This window comes from Colobus angolensis, unplaced genomic scaffold, assembly GCF_000951035.1.
Source record: "Colobus angolensis palliatus isolate OR3802 unplaced genomic scaffold, Cang.pa_1.0 Scaffold44, whole genome shotgun sequence".
In the NCBI taxonomy this organism is placed as follows: domain Eukaryota; kingdom Metazoa; phylum Chordata; class Mammalia; order Primates; family Cercopithecidae; genus Colobus; species Colobus angolensis.
The window spans coordinates 585,943-609,886 of record NW_012117821.1 but is presented as its reverse complement, the minus strand read 5'-3'; the positions used below and the strand labels follow the sequence as shown (position 1 = coordinate 609,886).

At 47.5% G+C, this 23,944-nt stretch overlaps 1 protein-coding gene across 1 annotated transcript in view; it reads left to right on the top strand.

Moving 5' to 3' along the window:
• The first annotated feature begins 4,377 nt into the window (after positions 1–4,377).
• EHMT1 (euchromatic histone-lysine N-methyltransferase 1) overlaps positions 4,378–23,944 on the top strand; it is a 170,994-nt gene continuing 151,427 nt past the window's right edge. Inside the window, exon 1 of the mRNA XM_011957223.1 lies at positions 4,378–4,521. Coding sequence (XP_011812613.1) covers positions 4,423–4,521 — 99 coding nt within the window. The 5' untranslated portion in view covers positions 4,378–4,422. The remainder of the gene's footprint in view (positions 4,522–23,944) is intronic.

The window sequence follows — 23,944 nt, the reverse complement described above, 5'->3', positions numbered from 1 at the left end:
CAGGCTGGTCTCGAACTGCTGACCTCAGGTGATCCACCTGCCTCGGCCTCCCAAAGTGTTGATAATACAGGTGTGAGCCACCGCGCCCAGCCCCAGCCTGGAATTTTTAACCTATGTTTATAGTATAAATATCCATTCATTTTAGTATCTCTTTCCTGTCCCTTTCTTTGAATTTATTTTGGTGTTCATTTGTACCTTCTTTAGATGGATTTGCTGTTAGCCTGTTAATTTGGGGACTTTCTTCTTTGAAGCTACAGCTATGGGTCTTGTTCTGATAGTTGGCTTGAGCGGGAAGAGGCAGCAGTGATGGGGTGGTGAGGGCCATATGCTGGTTAGGTATCGAATCTTGACAAGATCCTAGTTTTTGCTGTGAGTGGTGGGTTAATGGATGCTCACTGCGTGATGAAAAATAGCTGACCAGGTGAAGAGCAGCGTGGAGCAGTGGTGGCAGCGTCCTGCGTGCTCGAGTGGGTTGCTCAGAATCCTCGGCACACTTGAGGTCCACAAGGAGAAAGAAAAAGTAACATAAGCTCAAGAGTAAGAAAAGGTGCATAGTGCAGAGTAAAAGACTTCCCATCTCCCTTTCTGCTCTTAATCTTACTTAAACATGTCACACTATTAATAATTTCTCACGATTCCTTCCAGAAAGATGGTTGTGCACATACCAGCATCTTTCTGTTCTCTTACACGAGTCTTGGTATCGTAGACACCCTGTTCTGCCCTCCCTGTGGCCACTGTGATTTCCCATGCGAGCACACCGGCCTTTTCTTACCCTCTGCGAGAGCTTTTGGATATTCCCTTGTAGGGGAGTAACAGTGTCTATAACTAGCCTTCTGTGGGTGGGCACTCAGACCCTCTCACCTGGAGAGAAGGCTGAATGCATGTCCTTGTTCCCTGTGATCTGGGGAACTTTTGCTAGTATATCTGTAGAGCAAGCTACACATATACCATTATTAGTATTATACGTACTGTGTATTATAACAAGCACTACATAATATATGCATAATTTCTGCAAAAATTTATCTTACAGATTATATATTTTACAGATTTTATATAAGTAAAATTATACTACCAATGGAGAACTGCTCAACCAGGGGGTATGTACTGTTTTTTGCTTTAAGAGATGGAGTTCTTGTTGTGTGGCCCAGGCTGGCCTTGGACTCCTGGGCTCAAGTGGTCCTCCTGCCCCAGTCTCCTAAGTAGCTGGGACTACAGGTGCATGCCACTGAGCCTGGTGGTATATTTGTCTTTAAAATTTGATAACTATTGCCAAGTTGCCCCCAGAGAGATTTCATGAAATGAGAATTGCCTGTTTATCCATACTCTCTATTTTTTTTCTTTTTTTTTTTTTTGGAGACTGAGTCTTGCTCTGTCATCCAGGCTGGAGTGCAGTGGTGTGATCTCTGCTCACTGCAACCTCAGTCTCCTGAGTAGCTGGGATTACAGGCGCCCGCCACCACGCTCGGCTAATTTTTGTATTTTTAGTGGAGACTGGGTTTCACCATGTTGGCCAGGCTGGTCTCAAACTCCTGAGCTCAGGCGATCTGCCCCCTCCGCCTCCCACAGTGCTGGGATTACAGGTGTGAGCCATTGCGCCTGGCCCGATACTCTTATTAACAGACTTTACTTTTTTTTTTGTTTTGCCAATTCAATAAGTGGAAAAATGGTGTCTTTGTTGCTTTAAATGTATTTTCAGTTGCATTTGTTTTTATTAGTCATATGCATTTATTTCCCTTAGTTTGCCTTCTCTGTTCTTTGTCCATATGGGAGAGGGAGCCGAGGTGGAGGGCAGGATTCTCTTCTGTTTCTGTGCAGGCTGCAGATAGGTTTGTAAATGACCATGCTCTGTTGCCTTAAGATGGATCTGTTGACATTGTGTTTTCTGCATTTGAACTTGGAGTCCCGTGTCGGGGTTGTTTGCTCTTGGCTGGGTGGAAGCTGTGTACTTAAAGAGGAATCACTTGCATTGCTTTTCGGACTTGGTGTTTTGTTGGCGCGTCTCCTCCCTGGCTGGTAAGCACAGCTTGCCGGCCCAGCTCCGTTGGACCACCCACTTTGCAACTCTTGGGCAGTCAACACTGATATTGTACCAGAAAGTGTGGGAGTTATAGAATAGCATTTATAGAGAAGGGTTAGTATTATTTACTGTCATGTGACCTTAAAAATAGAAAATAATATTTGTGCTTTTAGTTTGCAGTTTGCATGGAACCTGAATACACTATTTTAAAAAATATTCCCTATTTTTATGGAAAAAGGACTTCAGATATTTATTGTTTTGTATTAAGAGCTACAACTTGGTCTTGATTGGAGAGCTGGCATAGCTGTATAAGGGTCTCTCCCTGTGAGAAATTTGGAGCTGGGGTGGACACGGGAGGTGATGTTTGGGAGCAGCCTGAGTGTGTGGGGGGGCTGCTGCGCTGAGCCTGTGCCGGGCAGGTGCGTCCTGGAGCTACTCCTGTGGCAGAAGCGTTGCCCTGAGACCCACCCTGGTATGCTTGGCCGTGGGACGGGAGCTCTGGTGGGAGGTGGGCATTGCGAGCTGGTGTTTTCCATTTGCTTTCCTGCCCACGGTCATGTTGTGGGCTCTTGGCCTAGAGGTAAAACATCTCTGTGAGTTGAGTTCCTGTGACAGGGCTGGTCGCCAGATTCCACGTCTAGGTTTTGGTTAGTGTTTTTTCAGTAGAGTGAATCCCGAGAGGCCCTCCGAGCAGTGATTGCTTTTGGGATGAGCTATGTTGATGGTTTCTGTGGAAGAACCCTTCACATTTTAGGGTGAAACAATAAATGTCTGGTTAAACGGTTTCCATCCGAGAACTCTGATTGTTTTCAAATGGTTGTGAATGCCAGGGTTTAAACTGCTTGCAAGGAGGCCTGGAGGTGCCTGGGCGGCCGCGTGCAGCTCTGGAATCCTGCCGCTGGGGCAGCCTCCATTTCGTGAGATGGCTCTGGAGCATGCCCAGTGCGTGGAGCCTTCAGAGGGAGCCGCCGAGCTGGGCTACTGCGATTTCTCTGCAGTTGGCCGCAGTCAACAATTGCACTAAGACAGGAGGAAAAAAGTGTTGGGGTACAAGCAAGAGATGTGGTATTTGGTACTTTTTTTCCTTTGCTTAATCCCTCTTTCTTTTACATTGGTGCGTCTAGGCCCAGGTCAGGGCCTGCAGAGCAGGGATGCTTGCTGCGATGGTGGGCACACCTCCTTGTTCTCCGTGCTCCTTCCCTGCCAGAATCACCCTGTTTTGCTCTCTGGTCGCCACCACATGCGCTTTCTTGGGAGTGAGACGGGAAGTGCCCTCCAGCTGAGGGTTCTGAGAACAGCTCGAGCCCGTTCCGCATTTGCTGGTAGCAGGAGGAACTCTGACCTTTTTCAGTTATGCTGATGATAAACCAGGACTTTTTCTCGTTTGAACCTTTATAAAGAGCGTGCGTGAACTTTTTTGCTGACTAGCAGTGTTTTCCTGTTTTATTCTCCTACCTGCCCCCATGGCAGCCTCAGTGGTGGAGGGAGTGAGGCTGGGAAGGGACGACACTGCCAGCCAGGTGAGCAGGGGCCTGGGACCCGAGGCCAGGCTGTGCAGGGCAAGGCTGCCCGTGCCACTGTGCAGCTGGCTCTTTGCCATGCAGGCTGCAGAAAGGGAAATCTGTCCGCCCGGGATGTGAGAATGGCATTGACCACTCATCAGGAGAGCTGGGAACACAGTCTCCCCCTCAGAGCCTGTGTCGTCCCCGTCCACACGTGTGGGCTGTATGATGATCCTGTCTGCGTGTTCATTGGGAGACTCCATTTTCCGTGGAATGGTGAGGAGGGTAGAGAGGCAGCAGAGTCTCCACTTGGATTTTCTAAGCAATTCCACAGAAAATAAGACGTTGCTCAAGCAAGTGCTGGGCACATCTTGGGGAGAGACCTAGTGAGGAGGGCTGTGTTTTAATTAATTAATTAATTGTAAATAACAGGATTAGAGCAGATTGGTTCATAGCTGCCTGTTCTAGAACCGTATTCTTCGAACAAAAGGGTGGGGGATGGTAGGCTTCTCTCCTAGCTCTGAGGAAACTCCAGCTCAGCGCACAGCATGAGGAGGACGAGGGAACAATAGGGCGTTCCTTTGTCCCTGCCCTTGAATCGCGGTGGAGGCCACTCAGTGAGCCCAGGCAGTGCCATCGCTCACGTGTCCCCAGCAGCAGTGGCGTCTGTGGGATGCTGTGCACTGGAAATTGGCACTGTTTTGGGTAGTGTTTCTGAGAGGAACTATTTAACCAGGTATGCAAATGTGCTGATGCAGGAATGTTTTTGAACACCTGTGATGTAAATTTTAACGGTGGTTAATGTTAGCAGCTCCACCTGGGTTAGCTCAACTCTTAGAGATTGTTTGTTCTCATCTCTTTGGAGTTGAAAATGTACTTTTCTAGGAGCCATTTCTCCAGACCATGTGGAGGTCAGGTATGAGCTGGTTCTGGCCTTACTCTACTCCTCCTCCCCCTCCTTCCCGCGCTTGGATAGGGTGGCTTGAAGGAGATGGGCAGCAGGTGTGTGACTGCAGCCCTGGGGCACGGGCAGAGGCTGGACATGGGGAAAACAGGACCCAGGAGGCTGTAGCTTAAGTAGACATTTGTTTTTTATTTGAAGATAATTTTAGAGATGGGGTGGTGGTGGATTTTAGCATTAGAGATTTCTGGCTTCTGCTTGAAGCACTGCACATAGGGGACAAAATAATAAATAATCAAAGAGAAAAAGTTGATTTAAGTAAAGTAAAAGTTTTGGTGTGTTTTCTTGAAATAAAGATTTCTGCAGTGAAAGCATTGTGTTTTTAGGGAACTCGGGGAGGAAAGGTGTGCTGTTGTGCTGCTTCTCACATGGGTCTGGCCATTTTGACATCTGAAATCTTACAGGAATTTGTCTTAGAATATATGCTGCTTATTTGGTTTCATGGAATCCAGAAGAGAGTCTATCCAAATTATCCTTGCCTTCAGGGTAAGTTACCTTTTAGGATTGTGGCAGGTGGCACAGGACCTCTGAGAGGGACTGTACCTTCTACAAGAAGAAAAGTGAGAGTGTTGCGAAGGGGAAGCTCCTGCTCCTTCATAGACGTTTGCAGAACACGTTTCTTCCTTTCTGCCTTGGAGAAGAGGCAGGACCAGTGGGGAGGCAGAAGTAGGTGAAGGAAGACTAAGGGACGAAGGGATGCGCTGATAGAGAAGACAAGGAGAGCTGATGGCTTCGGGTGCCAGGCCGTCAGCATGATGGAGCTGTCTGCCCCAGAGAGTCTGACTGACCTGGACACGCGGGATCCTGCTAGAAGAGAAATCCTTGCTTCCTTCTCCTCCTGTTTTCTTCCTCCCCTCCATTCTCCTAACTCTCCCTTCTATTCACCCATCCACCATTCACCCACCCACCACCTGTCACATACACTTACCAACCCTACTGTCTACCATCCACCTCACCACCCACCCATCCATTTATTTACCCACCGACTCATCCATTCACCTGTCCACATCCATCTATTCATCCACCGACCATCGTATATTAATGATTCACTATATACCAGAACTACTAATCCAGAAACTTGAGTATATTTGTAGACAGAAATCCAGAACATTTGTATCATCCTGAAAAGAAACCTTTTACCGTTAGCAGTTCCTTCCTGTGCCCCCAGCACCCCACCCAGCCCCTGGCCACCACTCATCTGCTTTCCTTCCCTGTGGATTTGCCTGCTCTGTTGTCTCTCGTGCCTGGCCTCTTTCACTTAACTTAGTGTTTTCAGGGCTCACCCGTGGCCGTGGTGTAGCATGTATCAGCAGCACATTCCTTTTTACAGCTGAGTAATGCTCCACTGGATGGGTATGCCACTGATGGACAGTTGGCGCTCCATGGGGGGGTGCCACTGATGGACAGTTGGTGCTCCACGGAGGAGGTGCCACTGATGGACAGTTGACGCTCCATGGGGGAGGTGCCACTGATGGACAGTTGGTGCTCCACGGGGGGGGGGGGTGCCACTGATGGACAGTTGACACTCCACGGGGAAGATGCCGCTGATGGACAGTTGGGTCGTTTTCCTTTTTTTTTTTTTTTTTTGCTGTTATGGACAATGCTGCCATGAACATTCATGTATGAGTTTTCGTGTGGACCTGTGTTTTGATTTCTTTGGATATCCTGGGAGTGGGATAATTGGCTCATATGGTGACTGTTTTAAGTGTTGGAGGAAATGCCAAGTTGTTTTCTTTTTCTTTTTTTTGAGGTGGAGTCTTGCTCTGTCGCCCAGGCTGGAGTGCAGTGGTGCGATCTCGGCTCACTGCAACCTCTCCCTCCAAGGTTTGAGCCATTCTCGTGCGTCAGCCTCCTGAGTAGCAGGGACTACAGGCACGCGCCACCACGCCTGGCTAATTTTTGTATTTTTAGTAGAGACGGGGTTTCACCATGTTGGCCAGGATGGTCTCCATCTCTTCACCTTGTGATTCGCCCGCCTCGGCCTCCCAAAGTGCTGGGATTACAGGTGTGAGCCACCGCGCCTGGCTCTGCCAACATGTTTTCAGTGGTAGCTGTACCATTCTCTTTTTCCACCAGCACTGCACAGGGTTCCAGTTTCCCCACATCCTCACCAACACTTGCTGTTGTCTGTCTTTGTGATTATGGCCATTCTAGTGGGTGGGGTGTGGAGTGGGTCTCATTGTGGCTTTTATTTTATTTTTTTTTGAGTTGGAGTCTTGCTCTGTCACCCAGAGTGGAGTGTGGTGGCACGATCTTGGCTCACTATAACTTCTACCTCTTGAGTTCAAGAGGACTCAGCCTCCCGAGTAGCTGGGAATGCAGGCGTGCGGCACCACGCCTGGCTAATTTTGCATTTTTGGTAGAGATGGGGTTTTTCCATGTTGGTCAGGCTGGTCTCTAACTCCCAACCTCAGGTGATCCGCCTGCCTTGGCCTCCCAAAGTCCTGGGATTACAACTGTGAGCCACCATACTGGCCTTAATTTTTATATTTTTGGTAGAGATGGGATATCACTCTGTTGGCCAGGCTGGTCTTGAACTCCTGACCTCAAGTGATCCGCCCGCCTTGGCCTCCCAAAGTGTTGGGATTACAGGCGTTAAGCCACCGCCCCTGCCTCATTGTGGCTTTGATTTGCATTTCTCGGGTGATTAGTCATGTTGAGCGTCTTCTGTGCTTGTTGGCCATATATATGTTCTTTGGAGAAATGTCTATTCAGATCTTTTGCCTAATAAAAATTTTTTTAAATTGTTGTAAGAGTTCTTTTTGTATTACGGATACAAGTCCCATATCAGGTAGTGATTTGCAAATATTTTTTTCCCATTTTGTGAGTTGTCTTTTCATGTTTTTGATAGTGAATCACAAGTCTTTAGTTTTGATGGAAGTCCTATTTATTTATGTTTGTTGTTGCTTACGTGGAAGTGGCATTTGCTAGAGACTTAAAGGAGGTGAGGGGTGAATTCTGGGTCGAGATTAAAGCCAGGGCAAAGGCTCTGAAGGGGAGTGGATGGCTGTAGGGCTGTTAGACATGGGCTGAGTGGGCAACAAGCCTCAGGCAGGGTGGTGGTTCCGCGACGTCTCCCACAGGCTGCCGTCCTGTAGGAGGTGACATCAGGGAGATCAGCTGAGAGGCTGTGCGGCAGCCAAAGCAGGGGATGCTGTGGCTGGAGCAGGGTGAGAAGTAGGCTTTTCGTATTTTGTTTTTTTATTTAATTAGAGACAGGGTCTTGCTATGTTGCCCAGGCTGGTCTTGAACTCCTGGCCTCAAGCAGTCCACCTGCCTCTGCCTCCCAGAGTGCTGGGATTACAGGCGTGAGCCCTGATGCCCCGCTGAGAAGTAGGTTCTTTTTTTTTTTTTGAGATGTAATTTCCCTCTTGTTGCCCAGGCGGCTGGAGTGAGTGCAGTAGTGCGTTCTTGGCTCACTGCAACCTCTGCCTCAGCCTCCCCAGTAGGTGGGATTACAGGCGTCCACCACCACGCCCAGCTAATTTTTGAATTTTAATGGAGACAGGATTTCTCCATGTTGGCTAGGTTGGTCTTGAACTCCTGACCTCAAGTGATCCGCCTGCCTCGGCCTCTCAAAGTGCTGAGATTACAGGTGTGAGCCACCACGCCCAGCTGAGAAGTAGGTTCTTGATGTATCCTTCATGTCTTCCCTCTCGCACCCTGAGCCCTTCTTGCCCAGTTCTTATAGCTTGCTGGGTCCTGGCCTCCTGCTTCAAGAACAGACTGAGGACCCCTGGAAAGATGCCCTCCACATGCACTCACCCACTCCACCCACTGCCCGCCCAGGGCCCCAGCTGCACCAGCAGCTCTTCCCTGGGCCCTCCCCGACCTTCACTTTTTGCTCTCCTACAAACTTCCGTCTCCATGTGAAAAAAGCTTTGCTTTTGTTTTTTCTCTCTCTTCTTTAAAAAAAAAAAAAAAGACAGGGTCTCCGTGTGTTTGTCCAGGCTGTTCTTGAACTACTGGCCTTAAGTGATCCTCCCATCTGGGCCTCTGGAAGTGCTGATATTACAGGTGAGCCATGATGCCTGGGCCAAAAAGCTTTTCTTTTCTTTTCTTTTTTTGGAGACAGAGTCTCGCTGTGTCGCCCAGGCTGGAGTGCAGTGGCACAATCTCAGCTCTGCAACCTCTGCTGCCCGGGTTCAAGCGATTCTCCTGCCTCAGCCTCCCCAGTAGCTGGGTTTACAGGTGTGTGCCACCATGCCTAGCTAATGTTTTTGTATTTTTAGTAGAGATGAGGTTTCACCTTGTCAGCCAGGCTGGTCTCGAACTCTTGGCCTCAAGTGATCCGCCTGCCTTGCCCTCCCAAAATGCTGGGATTACAGGCGTGAGCCACTGCGCCTGGGCTGAAAAAAGCTTTTCTTGATCCTGCTTCCCACCAGCTTCACGTCAGTTCTTTGCCCTTCTTTGCGCCAAACTCCTCCGAAGATTTGTGTTTTTTCCATGGTGTGTGCATCCTCCCCCATTCTCTTAGATCCTTAGTCAGACCTTGCACCTCCACCCCCAGGGCAACAAAACCATCCTGTAAGGTCTCTGTCAGCCTTCCTCCCTTGGCTGGTCCCGTCTCCTGCCCTGACCCGGTAGTGCCCTCGCTTCGTCCTTGGGCCTTACTATCCTGCCCCTCCCCCCAGTGCTGGGTGCAGCTCAGCCTCTCTGACTCTGGTGTCCTGTGCCCACGTGCGAGTTCTGTCTCCCGTCCTCCCTCCTCCCCCTGGTGCTGGGTGCAGCTCAGCCTCTGACTCCAGTGTCCTGCGCCCACATGCGAGCTCCGTCTCCTGCTCCCTTTATGGCTTCCCATCTGCCTCCCTCCTCTTTGCCCTTCTTGCAGGTGCTTCTGCCTTCTGACTTCCTCAGTCTCCCACCTGCACCTCCCTCTTCTGACTGGTTTCCCTGGCCACCTGTCCCTCTGGGGGCAGGTCTGCAGCACAGCAGCCCAGGGAGCCAGTCAGTCCTCACTGAGGCCCTGTTCCTACTGGCCTGTCTGCCTGTCCTCCTTTTGCATCCTCCCTGGGGTCTAGCTGGGTTTGGTGCTGTCCTGGGGCCTGTGTCCAGGGGAAGGAGGAGCTGGAGCTGCCTTTCCATCTTCTGTCCACTTGCCTTTGCCACCATCTTCATTCTGGGAGGACTTTCTTGGAGTGCAGGCTACCTTTTCCCTTTCGTGCTGCCCTACCTCTTGTGACCACACCCTGTGGCCTGTGGGTCTTGGCTTGGCTTTGTCATCATCCACTGTTGTATGACTCTCGTTACAGGGTAAGCCGCTGTGCACGTGCTTGAACATAACAGAGGGCTGTCCCAGGCCGTGAGCTGTGTCAGAACTCTGAACCTTTCCGGGCCCCTGTGTGCTTGACTTACAGATCAGTGAGGGTGTCTTGCCTATAGTTAGTGTTTTCCTGTATAATTATTCTGTTAGCCCTTTTACAGCTAATAAGTGAGCTGAAATTGTTAACTTTTTTTCATTCAGTGTAAGAAAAAGGCAGAAGGAAATATACAAATATAAAAAGTTAACTTGGTTATTTCTGAATTGTGGGATTGCCAGTGATTTTGTATCTCTTGTAATATAATAATTTTACAGAGAACGTGTATTAGCTTTACCATAAGAAAAAATTAATGGAAACCCTCATTTATATATAACTTAATTCCTGTGATTAATGCGTATCACTTAAAAATATATAGGCCGGACGCGGTAACTCAAGCCTGTAATCCCAGCACTTTGGGAGGCTGAGACGGGCGGATCACGAGGTCAGGAGATCGAGACCATCCTGGCTAACACTGTGAAACCCCGTCTCTACTAAAAAAATACAAAAAACTAGCCGGGTGAGGTGGCGGGCGCCTGTAGTCCCAGCTACTCGGGAGGCTGAGGCGGGAGAATGGTGTAAACCCGGGAGGCGGAGCTTGCAGTGAGCTGAGATCCGGCCACTGCACTCCAGCCTGGGCGACAGAGCGAGACTCCGTCTCAAAAAAAAAAAAAAAAAAAAAAAAAATATATATATATATAGTAAGAACCTGAAGGGAAGGTGTGAAAACAAAGCGACCCAGAGACCCGAAGAGCTGAGTCCTTTTCTTTTTTCTTCTTTTTTTTTTTGGAGACAGAGTCTCGCTTTGTCGTCCAGGCTGGAGTGCAGTTGCGTGACCTTGGCTCATTGCAACCCCTCTGCTTCTCGGGCGCAAGCTATTCTCCCACCTCAGCCTCTCAAGTAGCTGCGGCTGCAGGCGTGTCCCCCATGCCCAGCTGATTTTTGGGGTGTGTTTTGTAGAGGCAGGGTTTTGTAGAGGCGGGGTTTTGTGGTGTTGCCCAGGATGAGCTTGAACCCCTGCGTTCAAGCTTTCCACAGCCTTGGCTTTCCAAAGTGCTGGAGTCACAGGCATCAGCCACCCCGCCTGGGCCTGAATCCTCTACTTGGAATCCTGATGAAATAAGGACCCCAACCCTGCGTGCTGTGGCCCAGGCCTTGCCCCCACACGTGGCTGCGCAGAGGCCGTGGCCCCTTAGTCCTTGTGTTCATGCTGCGCTCCTTCAACCTCCACTCAGTGAAGCTCCCCCAGCACTTCCTGTCCAGCAGACATGACAGTGCAGAGACCCCAGGATTCTTCCAGGGCTCCAGCTACGTACAGAAGGAATTATTTACCTTTCACTCTCATTCTGTGCTGAGTGTCAGGCACGAGGTGTGTGATGGTGCCACAGAGGGCGTGCGGCAGGCCGTGCAAACATCTGGCTCTGCTGACTGGAAAAGGTATGTGCACAAATGTAAAAACCACATCACTTTTGTCTCCTTTTTTTTTTGTTTAAGAATAGTTCATTTTCATAAAATTATTTTATGTTAACACGTAATAGGTTTATTTTTTTTGTAAAGGGAGTTTGACGCGGTCAAACTAACTTGGTACCATTCTGATAACTCGTGAACAAAATCTCTTTGGGGTGCTCGGTACTGTTTAGACTGTGGCGTGGTCCTGAGAATGAAAAGTTTGGGAATTGCTGTTTTACCATAAACCAAAGCGCCTGCCGCAGTACGTCAGTGAACCAACCAGCCAGCCAGTGTCTGCCTCTCATAGAGCTGACATTCTGATTGGGGATAAGTTTCACATTTTTGTGTCACATCCTTCAAAATAGTCAACTCCTTAGGTTTTACTGTCTTTTTATCAACATGGGGATTTTGAATGAAATTCAGCTATGAATGTGTGTTTGTTTTCCCATGCTGTCTCAATCGTATTACAGAGCAGTGTGGTGGAGACATTTAAAAAGGAATCTCTGACATGAGTAGGAATGTGGTGTTCTATAGACCAGGAACTTTTCTGATTGCAGAGAATTTATTAATATTACTGTATCTTGCGGTTTTCTGCATGTAGTCTGCATTTACACTTCTAACCACAAGGTGGTGCCTTTGTTCTAAGTCCAAAGGCTGACGCCGGGCTGGACATAGCTTGAGAACGAAGGAACCACAGTTTTATACGGGTTGCTTTTTTTTTTGCCAGTTTAAGATGATTCTGCTTTGAAGTGCTTAGCAAAGAACCTTACCTTCCTTTTGCATCAGGGTTGTCTCATCTTAGAGTGACATCCTAGAGTGTGTGGGAGGCTCCCAGCAGGTGTTTATTGGACACCCCTTACCTGTGTGCTAGTCTGGGTGCCTGGTGGTGCTCAGAGCTGGCCTGGGCCACACCCCCAGGGGTTTATGGTCCCTTCCCACTCTCGACTGCTGCTTTTATGTTTGTTGTATTTCTGGTAGCACTGTTGCTCAAGTTACTTTTCTGATCTGAAAAAAAGAAATAGGCTTCTCTTTTTTTCATGATGTGTAAGTTCTGTACAGCCTTATTTTTGATGTCTCATGTTGTTCAGAAGAGGAGATGGGTGTCCTGGGAGGCAGGGCAGCCGTGTCCAGCTGCAGTGTCCTTGGCGGCTGAGCTGAAGGCAGCATGAAGCTCCAGCCCGGAGAATGCGCCAGGGAGTGTGTGGGGGTCACGTCTGTGTCCTCCCTCAGACCCGCACTCCCAGCCTGTGCTTTATACCAGACAACTCCCGGCCAAACTGCGCTGCTGCCCTGCCTGGCACTGGCCCTGCCCCCAGGGAGTCTCTGGCCGGGGCTGCCAGTGTTCTTCAGTGTCCTCAAAACTTGTTTCTCACATTAGAAAAATGTTAAGGCCCGTCATTTCATGGTGGTAATTGTGTGAGAGTATGTATGAATTGAAAAGATAGAAAATGAAAACATTCCTATGAATATAGTAAGATTAAAACATAGCATCTCTATGGATTGACATGTTACTTAGCCTCCCAGAGCCAATACTAGGGGTTTCTGGGGGTCTGTGGGTCCCTCCTTGGGCTGCACTGTTCTCTGGAGCCTGGGGGCTGAGGCCTTGGTCGGGGACAGGACAATCTGTTGTCTTGGAAAATAGAGCCCAGGAGGCCCAGACAGGTGCTGACCGCTAAAGCTGCTTTTTTCACACTCTGGTTGAAATACAGTTAGTGGAGAGAGGCAGTGGGGAGATCCGGGGTGGGCAGGGAGACGTTCTAAAACACCAAGTCATTCCTCACAGGGCCTGGAGCACAGCGAGCTTGGAAGACCAGTACCATAACACATGCTGCCGTTTACGAGGCAGTGACGGGGCAAGGGGGGCTGCATGCGTGACGCACCTGCACCAGGGCTCCTGAGGGCCAACCTCTCCATCGAGCCCTGTTCTGAGACCAAATTCCAGGGGCCGAAAGACATTAAGCAGGATTGTGCTCTTCACTGGCACCTATCAAAGAACACCAACATGATATAAATTAAACCCACAGTAAATCTCTCAGAATTCTGTCCCCTTTTCTGGCTCTCCCACACTCTGCAGGCTGACGGAGAATCTCACTGTTGGCCAGTGTCCCCAGATGCCCCGACTCTTGGCTCCAGCGCTCTTTCTTTGTGTTCTGTCCAGTCTTGAAGAGCAAGTCCAGGTAGCTGTGGCTTGCCTCCTGCAGTCTGCCTACGATTGTACGACTCACCTCCTGGTGTGTGAGACCTGCCATTTGTATTTAATCATCATCTTAAAGTATATTCTTGCAGTAGTTGTAGAATACGTATTTTGTGCCCATGCTAGGTGCCGGGGTTGCAAAGGTGAATAGGGCTTCTTCTGTAAGTGGGAGGCAGCCTTGTGTGGGTCACCACAGGGCAGCCCGTGATGAGCTGCAAGGGCCATCTGAGCCCAGAAAGCTCGCTGCATAGTTGGAGAGTCGCGGGAAGCAGGGGGAAGGGTGATGGTCTGGGCCATACTGCTGCTGGAATTTTAAGTAGCTCGGCATGACTGGTACGTAGGATTTCTGACCTGAAAATCGTTGGGCTAGGTTAGAAATCCGCAAACTTCTGTAAAGGACCAGGTATGTGGGTTGTGGGCCGCATAAGGTCTCTGATGCATATTCTTTTTTATTTTTACAACTTAAAAAATTAAAAAAAAAATTCATTCTTAGCTTGTGGGAAGGAAGAAAGCAGGCTGGGCTGGATTTGGCCCGGGGGCCGCACGCCTGGCCTAGATTGCTGCAGCTCCTTCTGTGCCTTGTCATGAAGTGTGAACTTGATTCCATGGGCAGTGGGAAGCCACTGAATTTTTAAAGAAGATGATGGTAAGGTCACAATTTTAGAAAGATAATTTTAACTGCAGAATAGATGCTAGACTGAAAAGGGGAGAGACTGGAATTAGAAAATGAGTTGCTAGATTATTCCTATTACCACTGACTTGAGGAATAATGTGGCTTAAAATAAGAAGGTAGCAGTGGAATTTGATGGAATATTTAGGAGGCATAGAATTTGGTGGCCGGTAGGAGGGGTTGGTGTGAGGGAGCATGAGTAATGATGTTCATTTTCTCTTTTTTACTTTTTAAATTTATTTTAATTTTTTATTATTTTTGAGATGGAGTCTTGCTCTGTCACCCAGGCTGGAGTGCAGTGGTGCGATCTTGGCTCACTGCAACCCCTGCCTCCCAGGTTCAAGTGATTCTCCTGCCTCAGCCTCCCAAATAGCTGGGATTATTACAGGCTCCCACCACCACACCCGGCTAATTTTGTACTTTTAGTAGAGACAGGGTTTCACCATGTTGGCCAGGCTGGTCTTGAGCTGCTGACCTCAGGTGATCCACCTGTTTCAACTTCCCAAAGTGCTGGGATTACAGGCATGAGCCACCACGCCTGGCCTTTTTTTCGTTTTTGAAACAGAGTCTCACTCTGTTGCCCAGGCTGGAGTACAGTGGCGCAATCCCTGCTCACTGCAATCTCCACCTCCTGCCTCAAGCCTCCCAAGTAGCTGGGATTACAGCGTGTGGCGCCATGCCTGGCTAATTTTTGTATTTTTTTGTAGAGACGGGTTTTGCCATTTTGCCCAGGCTGGTCTTGAACTCTTGGACTCCAGGGGTCTGCCTACCTCGTCCTCCTGAGGTGCTGGGATTATAGGCAGGAGCCACCAGGACTTGCCGGACTGGACATGCTTTTTTTTTTTTTTTGAGACGGAGTCTTGCCCTGTTGCTCAGGCTGGAGTGCAGTGGCACGATCTCGGCTCACTGCAAGCTCTGCCTCCCGGGTTCGCGCCATTCTCCTGCCTCAGCCTCCCTGTAGCTGGGACTACAGGTGCCCACCACCTCGCCTGCCTAATTTGTTGTATTTTTAGTAGAGATTGGGTTTCATGGTGTTAGCCAGGACTAGACATTCTTAATGAAGGGTGTACACAGAGTCAGCCCCAGTGGTGTTTTTAATTGACAAAAAGAGTTGGTTGGGTGGATTGTGCTGTTACTATATAACACAACACTGTTGTGTATCTTAAAAAAATAGTGTTGTCAGCTGGGCGCGGTGACTCACACCTGTAATCCTAGGACCTTGGGAGGCAGGTGGATCAGGAGATTGAGACCATCCTGGCCAACACGGTGAAACCTCGTCTCTACTAAAAATCCAAAAAAAAAAAATTAGCCGGGGAGGTGATAGGCACCTGTAGTCCCAGCTGCTCGTGAGGCTGAGGCAGGAGAATTGCTTGAACCTGGGAGGCGGAGCTTGCAGTGAGCCAAGATCACGCTACTGCACTCCAGCCTGGGCGACAGAGCGAGACTCCGTCTCAAAAAAAAAAAAAAAATTGTATTATCAAAATCTTAATCAGGTTTAGTGGAAAAATAGATTAAAAACCAGTGTATTATATAACCAATTAATATAAAAAGTCTGTAAGGGATATACTAAGATATTTACTGTTGGTGGTAAGATTATGGGCCATTTTTGTTTCTTGTTATTTGGTTTTTTTCTCTCCTGATGACACTGCTAGTGCCCCCAACACAGTGTCTGAAGGCTGTGGAAGTGGCACCTCCATGGCTTTTCCTGGTCGCTGTGGGGAAGCATTAAGCCTTGCACCGTAACGCTGCTGAGTAAGTTATTAACCACAAGATTTTCATAGATATCCTTTATCAGGTTGAACTTTTTATTGTGAAATAATTTTGTGAAATGTTTTTTCTCCCTCCGTTGTCACGATCGTGTGTCTTCTGTCCTTCTGTCCATGTCAGCGTCCTGCGTGCAGCCGTGGGCGTTCTGTCTGGTGTTCCTGTGTCGCTGCGTTGCAGTAGCCCCCTTCACCTGGGACAGTGCCTTCTGAGATCCCTGGCTGATGCCTGAAATCACAGATAGTACTGAACTCTCTATATACCAGGTTTTCTCTTAGACACATATACCGATGGTAAAGTTTCGTTTATAAATTAGGCACAGTAAAAGTTTATAGAAATGTCCCCCCCACCCCCGGAAAAATATACCGCACTCTACTCAGTCGTTGTCGCCTTGTGATCTGATGAGGGAGCTGATGGACAGTGGGTACAGGATGGACATGGGGACAGAGAGGACTCACATCCCGGGCAGGACTGATGGGGCAGTGTGAGAGGTAGCATGCTACTCAGAGCAGTGTGCAGCTGAAAACTGAGAAGTTGTTTATTTATTTTATTTTATTTATTTTTTTTTGAGACAGAGTCTCGCTGTGTCGCCCAGGCTGGAGTGCAGTGGCGATCTTGGCTCACTGCAACCTCCACCAACTGGGTTCAGGTGATTCTCCTGCCTCAGCCTCCTGAGTAGCTGGGATTACAGGTGCCCACCACCGCACCCGGCTAAGTTTTGTGCTTTTAGTAGAGACGGGGTTTCACCATTTTAGCCAGGCTGGTCTTGAACTCCTGACTTCGTGATCTGCCCGCCTGTGCTGGTATTACAGGCGTGAGCCACTGTGCCCGACCTGAGAAGTTGTTTATTTCTGGAATTTTTTATTTGATATTTTTGGACTGTGGTTGACTGTGGGTAACTGAAGCTGTGGCAGATCCACGGATCAGAGGACTGCTGCGATTGGTCTTCAGGTTCCAGCAGCCTTGCACCTGGGGTGATATGTCTTGGTGGTCCTCAGTGTGGCATCCTCTTGACAAGTGGTTGCATTCATTTGCTGATGTTTTGTTAGGGGTTACTGAGGCTGTGAGAGGACTGACGTGGAGTTCCCTTTGTTTTCTGTGTAATGCTGTTCTCACAGAAGGCGCTGGGAGGTATTTCCTCCTCTTCTTACTAATTCATGAGCACTGATGGGGCTGAGCATTTTCCTATATGTCTGTTGGCCATTTGGGAATGCCTCTTTAATTCATTTGCCTGTTTTTATGTTGTCTTTTTTTAAAAAAACTGATTTGTAGTTTTTTCCTTATAGAGTTAAGAGTAAGTAAAGCTACTGTACTTAACCAAATACATCGGATATTTTTTTCTGTGTTTGAAAGTTTATTCATTCATTTTTACCACATAAATATTTGAAATATTTTGGTATTTAAATCTGTAAAGCTTTTCCTCTGTGATTTCTGGCCTTGGTATTATGCTTAGAATCAGGAGTTCCTTGTTTCAGGGCTGTCAGGTATTTTTCCTGCTGTTTCTGTGATTTATTGTTTTACGATTCTTTCATTCATTGATCTGCAATGCTGATGGCCTTCTCCTCCCAGCACCTCAGGGTCTCAGTGAGTGTTTTATTATTCTCCCTTCCTGCTGATGTGCAGTGCCCCTTTATCTTGTATCTGTATCTTGTATTGTATTCCTGTTTCTACATTAAAGTCTTGTGGATTTTTTTTTTTTATTTGCTTATGCTATTAAAAGCATCAAGTGGGACCAGGTGCACTGGCTCACGCCCATAATCCCAGCACTTTGGGAGGCCGAGGCGGGTGGATCACTTGAGGCCAGGAGTTCAAGATCAGCCTGGCCAACATGGAAAAACCCCGTCTCTACTAAAAATACAAAATTAGCCGGGCATGGTGATGCACGCCTGTAATCCCAGCTACTTGGGAGGCTGAGGCAGGAGAATCACTTGAACCTGGGAGACGGAGGTTGCAGTGAGCTGAAATTGGGCCACTGAACTCCAGCCTGGGCGACAGAGCCAGACTCTGTCTCAAAAAAACAATTATCAAGTAGGTCATAATTTGCATGGAAATAAATTATGTATAGATTTACCAGAAGGAATAATCCATGAAAAAAGGTAGAGATCGTACTGTTCACATTCTGTGTGAGATACCAGTGTTTTTCATCAGTACTGTTTGTCCCTTGTGAGATGGTCCTGCACCATATTTTCTTAGCAGCCATGGCAGAAGGTAGTTGGAAATTAGATACTGCAGTCTTCCAGAGGGACCTCAGTGTGGGGCTATGCAAAGAAGGTGGACTGTGCACGGGGCACCACCTGTGCGGACCCTAACCCCAAGCTGCTCTGCACACCACACCAGGGCCGTTGCATGAGACTGGTGAGGCCGGACACTTGTGTGCGAGTTGTGTGAAGCAGGCTCGTCACTCACAGATGAGGAGGGGACGGTGGGGCTCGTGGTGATCTGGCCTCCAAGGCTCAGGAGAGCGCCCAGGGTGGACGGGGTCTTGTCTGCATATCTGTGTGTGCCCCATGTGGTACTGCAGTTGGGAGACCCCAAAAGTGCTCTCTATTCTGGGTTTTATACTCGGGGCCACCTGACCCGCTGGCCTGAGTTTTAGGACACCCTGTTGTGGGAGGGGCGGGAGCAGAGCCCAGGCCACTCGCAGCTGCTCCTTATCCCAGGGTGTTGCATTCCCAGCATGCTGGACAGTTTTTCTTGAGAACTACAAGCAAGAAAGGAGGGACAGCCGCGTGGTTCAGCTCTCTGTCCCCAGGGAGCTGTCCTGCTGGGGCAGGTGATGGAATCTGCCACATTTTCAGTGTTTTTGCCATGTATCTATAACCAGCACCTGAGCATGCAGGGATGACATTGGAACCCTAAGAATTGTATTCAGCTCCAGGCCCCAGGATTTTGCTTAAATTTTGTAGTATCTGCATTACACATCCTACAGATTCTTCTGGCCTATAAAATATGTAATTATAGTTCCTGAGGAACTTGGCTTAATATATTATTGATACAAAAACAGTACAAAACTGCTTCGACTAAAATTCCTTCGTTATTTGTAGTAGCAGAATACATTGTTTTTTTCTCTCCACCAATTCAGAAGTATCCACTGCCTTGGTATTTCCTAATTTCCCTACTTGTCCAGGTCACGTGTGTTTGCTTTCCTGACACCTTCACAGGCCTCCTTTGTCCCCAGGATACCTCCCACACCCGTCCACTTTCTCTCCTGTCTCCAGTTTCCCATGAGGCATGGCCGGTGCCGAGGCACCCAAGTCTCCCCTGCACCTCTGGATCGCACGCACTCATTCTGCTTTTCCCTCCTGTATTTTGAGCAGATCTGACTTTTGCTAAGTCCATGTGTCCCCGCAGGTGTTTGTGTGGTGAGACCTTGTGCTTATTCACTCCCTGGAAAGTTTGCAGTGGGTCTGGTATATAAGTGTGAGGTGGGTCACTGATGCAGGAAGCTCTGGTCACATTGAAACCATCCTCTTTTTTTTTTTTTTTTTCTTGAGGCGGAGTCTCGTTCTGTCCCCCAGGCTGGAGTGCAGTGGCGCGATCTCGGCTCACTGCAACCTCCGCCTCCCGGGTTCCCGCCATTCTCCTGGCTCAGCCTCCCCAGTAGCTGGGACTACAGGCGCCACCACCTCGCCCGGCTAGTTTTTATTTTTAGTAGAGACGGGTTTTCACCGTGTTAGGCAGGATGGTCTCGATCTCCTGACCTTGTGATCCGCTGCCTCGGCCTCCCAGAGTGCTGGGATTACAGGTGTGAGTCACCACACCCGGCCAAAACTGTCCTCTTTATAAAGCAGCCACTGGGTTTGGGTTTTATTAAGTACTTGAAAATCTCAAAAAGTTAAAAATGTCAAGTGAACTGTTGTTTTTTTCCCCCAGTACCAACCTTTATGTGTTATGTGAGGAAATACTGATTTTATTATTTTTGATGGAAAATTTATGATTTCTAAGAAGTCATTTTTTGATTGAGAACTTTTATCTTTCTCAAATCTTAGCCTGTACTAGCCTGAACGTAGGCTGAACTAGCTAAGTTCAGGCTGCTGTAGTGAGCGTCTCCCCGGCAGCCAGAGTTGCAGGGCTGTGCTTGAGTTTGCTAGTCGCCGGGATGCTTTGAGGTAGAGGTGTGACCCTGGGCCTGTTCACCAGATGGCAGAAACCAGCTTAGATCAGCTTCTGCTAAAGAGGCCACTTGTCACCTCACATGACAAGGAGCTTGGAGAGGCTTTACTGCTGTGTGCCGCCTTCCCTGTGGTCCATGAGCTGTCCCTGGCCTCACATCGAACCCCCTGAGGATGGCGGCTGCTCTGTTAGGCTCAGTGCTCCACTGAGACCCGCAGGCCCCACGGCTGGAGAGCGGGGGAAGGATGTGGTTTCTGTTACTGGACAGGCAGTGCTGGGCCCCTAAGACAATGAGTAGCTCCAGTCCAGCTGTGAACAGGTCTGCTGCCTGCAGGGGCTGCCCTGCATGTGCGAGTGAGCGCCCACACCCTGCACTAGGTGGAACTGGGAGGCAGGTGGAAAGGCCTGTGTGCCCCGGCCTTAACCCTGGATTCGCCGGGCTTTCGCACACCACTTTTCTTTCAGTTTCTAGTTCTTTCCACAACTAGATTCAGTTATATTAATAAGCATAAAAGCCAAACTTGTGTTTCTGTTACATAGGTTTACTGTTGCATGAATTAGTTAGGTCACTGTTTGACAGGCATTCTCATTTAATAGACTTTATTAAAATCAGATCAGTAAAGCTGCTACTATGGGATACAAGCTCAGAGACAGAATATATTACACTCATTTGAATCTTTGTTAAAATGGCCTTTGTAGACAAGAGATCAAAGTCCCTGAGGTAAAAGCTGATCTGCTGTTTGGTGCTACAATAAGGCTAAATAGTAGTGAGAATTTCTGCTGGTGCCTCGGAATTAATAAGGCTGGGGGCGGGCAGTAAAAACTACACATAAGCCAATTCCTTTAACACTCGTGTGTAACCTTCCAAACATTTAATGACTGTGTGTGTATATGAATTAATTAATAATAGAGATGGGGCCTTTTTACGTTGCCCAGGCTGGAGTGTGGTGGCACCATCATGGCTCCGGCCCAAGCAGCTGAGACTGCAGGTGCGCCCCCATGACTGGCTGTGATGTAGGTTTTTTTGCTCACATTGGTTAAGGGAAAAGTGGTTGCCTAACAGTATGTGTAGTATCTCATTTATATGAAATGTGTAAATTATACCTTTATCAGCATATTTGCACAGAAAAATGTGTGGAAGGTCATACGTGAGTGTTAAAGGAATTGACTTCTGCGTGGTTTTTATTTTTTCTCTATTAATTTCCTTTACGTAAATTAAAAAATGAAATCCTACAATGATACTAGTTTATCTTTTCAAAATCCCATTCAAGCAGAATGTCCCACCTACCCTCACTCTCCACCCCACAGCTTGTGTTATGATGAGTTTGATGTATGTCCTTCAAGATCCTTGGCGTTAATTTTTTAGAGATATGCTTGAACCCGTCAGCAATATAATATTGTTTTGTATATATTTCATTTTTTTTCTATCAACTGTTTTTTTTTGTTGCTGTTTTTGCTTGTTTTTGAGACAGGGCCTCACTCTGTCACCCAGGCTGGAGTGCAGTGGTTGCAGTCATGGCTCACTGTAGCCTCGACCTCCAGGGCTCAGGTAATTCTCCCACTTCAGCCTCTTGAGTAGCTGGGACTGCAGGAGCATGCGCCACCGCGCCTGGCTAATTTTTGTATTTTTGGTAGAGATAAGGTTTTGACATGTTGCCCAGACTGGTCTTGAACTCCTGGACTCAAGCAGTCTGCCCACCTTGGCCTCCCAAAGTGCTGAGATTACAGCGGTGAGCCACTGTGCCCAGCCAACTGTTTTTATTTTGAAGTAATTTCAGTTGAATAGAAAAGTTGCAAGTGTGATAAATGAGATGTTTTTCTTCAGCCCTTTGAAAGTTACCTCCTAGATGCCCCTTCATTCCTAAATACGTTAGTGTGTATTTCCTACAAAGCCATTCTTTGTTGTTGTTGTTGTTGTTTTGTTTTTGTTTTGAGATAGGGTCTCACTCTGTCACCCACGTTGGAGTGCAGTGGTGCGATCTTGGCTCACTGCAACCTCCACCTCCCAGGCTCAAGCGATCCTCCTGCCTTAGCCTCCCAAGTAGCTGGGACCACAGGTATGTGTCGCTAGGCCTGGCTAATTTTTTCTATTTTTGGTAGAAACAGGGTTTTACTACTTTACTGAGGCTGCTCTTGAACTCCTGAGCTCAGGTGATCTCCACCTCAGCCTCCCAAAGTGCTGGGATTATAGGCATGTGCCACCACACCCATCGTACAAAGCCATTCTTTTACTGAATTATGATATAACTAGTCAACATCAGAAAATTTATATGTATGCTTAAAATATGTATGTGGTATTTTGCTATGTCCTGTTTTTTTACTCCACGAAAGTTATTTTCTGATTTTAATTGTTGCATATACATTGTATTTTTCTTTTTAAAGGAGTCCTTTCTAATAATTGCATTGGTTTCATAGCCACAAATTAAAGAAGTTTATGATTGCATCTATAAGGTTGATTTGTATACCTCTAAATCTTTTTTCCCCTTGCTGGTTTTTTTATTGTAATAAAATATACTTAAATTTTATGACTTTAACCATTTCTGAGTGTGCTGTTAAGTGGCATTAACCATTTCTAAGTGTGCTGTTAAGTGGCATTAAGTACCTTCACAGTGTCGTATAACAGCCGTTGTAACCATCATCATTGTCTGTTTCCAAAACATTTTCATCACCCCAAGCCGAAACTCTGTATCCCTTAAACAGTAACTTCTCTTACCTTCCTCATCCCAGCCCCTGGGAACCCCAGATAGACTTTTTGTCTGTGAATTTGCTTAAACCCGGTATTTCATGTAAGTGGAATTATACAGTGTTTGTCCTTTTGTGTCTGGCTTATGTCATGTAGCATAAGGTTTTCAAGATTCATCCATGTTGTAGCAGGTATCAGAACCCATTCCTGGATATATACTGTGTTTTGTTTATCCATTCATCTGTTCATGGGCACATGAGTTTTTTCCTGTCTTTTGGCTCTTGTGAATAGTGCTGCTTCCAACATGTACATGCAAGTATCTGTTTTCAGTTCTTTGGGGTGTACACCTAGGAGCGGAATTGCTGGATCATGTGGTAATTCTGTGTTTAACTTCCCGAGGTCAAACTGACAAACAGTTTTTCATGGTAACTGCATCATTTTGCATTTCCGTTAGCAGTGCATGAGGGTTCAGATTTCTCTGCTCCTCACCAACACTTTTTACTGTCCATTTTGTTGATTGTAGCTCCTAGTGGGAGCACCGTGGTATGTCATCATGGTTTTGACTGGCATTTCTGTAATGCATAATGAATGATGTCGGCCATCTTTTCATGTATTTATTGGCTGTTTGCATATCTTTGGAGAAATGTTTATTCAGATCTTTTGCCCATTTTGAAATTTATCTTTTTATTGCGTTGTAAGAGTATTTATTTATTTAGTCAGTCAGTCAGTCATGGGATCTCACTGTGTTGCCCAGGCTGGTCCCCAGCCCCTAGACTCAGGTGGTACTCCCAGTTCAGTCTCCTGACTAGCTGGATTATAGGTGTGAGCCACTGTGTCAGACTTGGAAGAGTCCTTTATATTTTCCAGATACTGGGCCCTTACCAGATACATGACTTGGAAGTGTTTTCTCTTGTTCCTTGTCTTTTTATTTCTTGATGGTGTCCTTTGCAGCACAGATGTTTTTAGTTTTGATGACGTCCAGTTTATCTGTTTTTTTCTTTGGTTGCTCGTGCTTTTGGTGTCATAATTTAAGAATTCGCTGCCTAACTCAAACTTGTGAAGACTTACCCCTGTGTTTTCTTCTAAGAGTTTTATAGTTTTATCTCATATTTGTTTTTTATCTATTTCGAGGCAGTTTATTTATTTATTTATTTTTATTTATTTATTTATTTATTTTTTGAGACAGAGTCTCGCTCTATCGCCCAGGCTGGAGTGCAGTGGCCGGATCTCAGCTCACTGCAAGCTCCGCCTCCCGGGTTTACGCCATTCTCCTGCCTCAGCCTCCTGAGTAGCT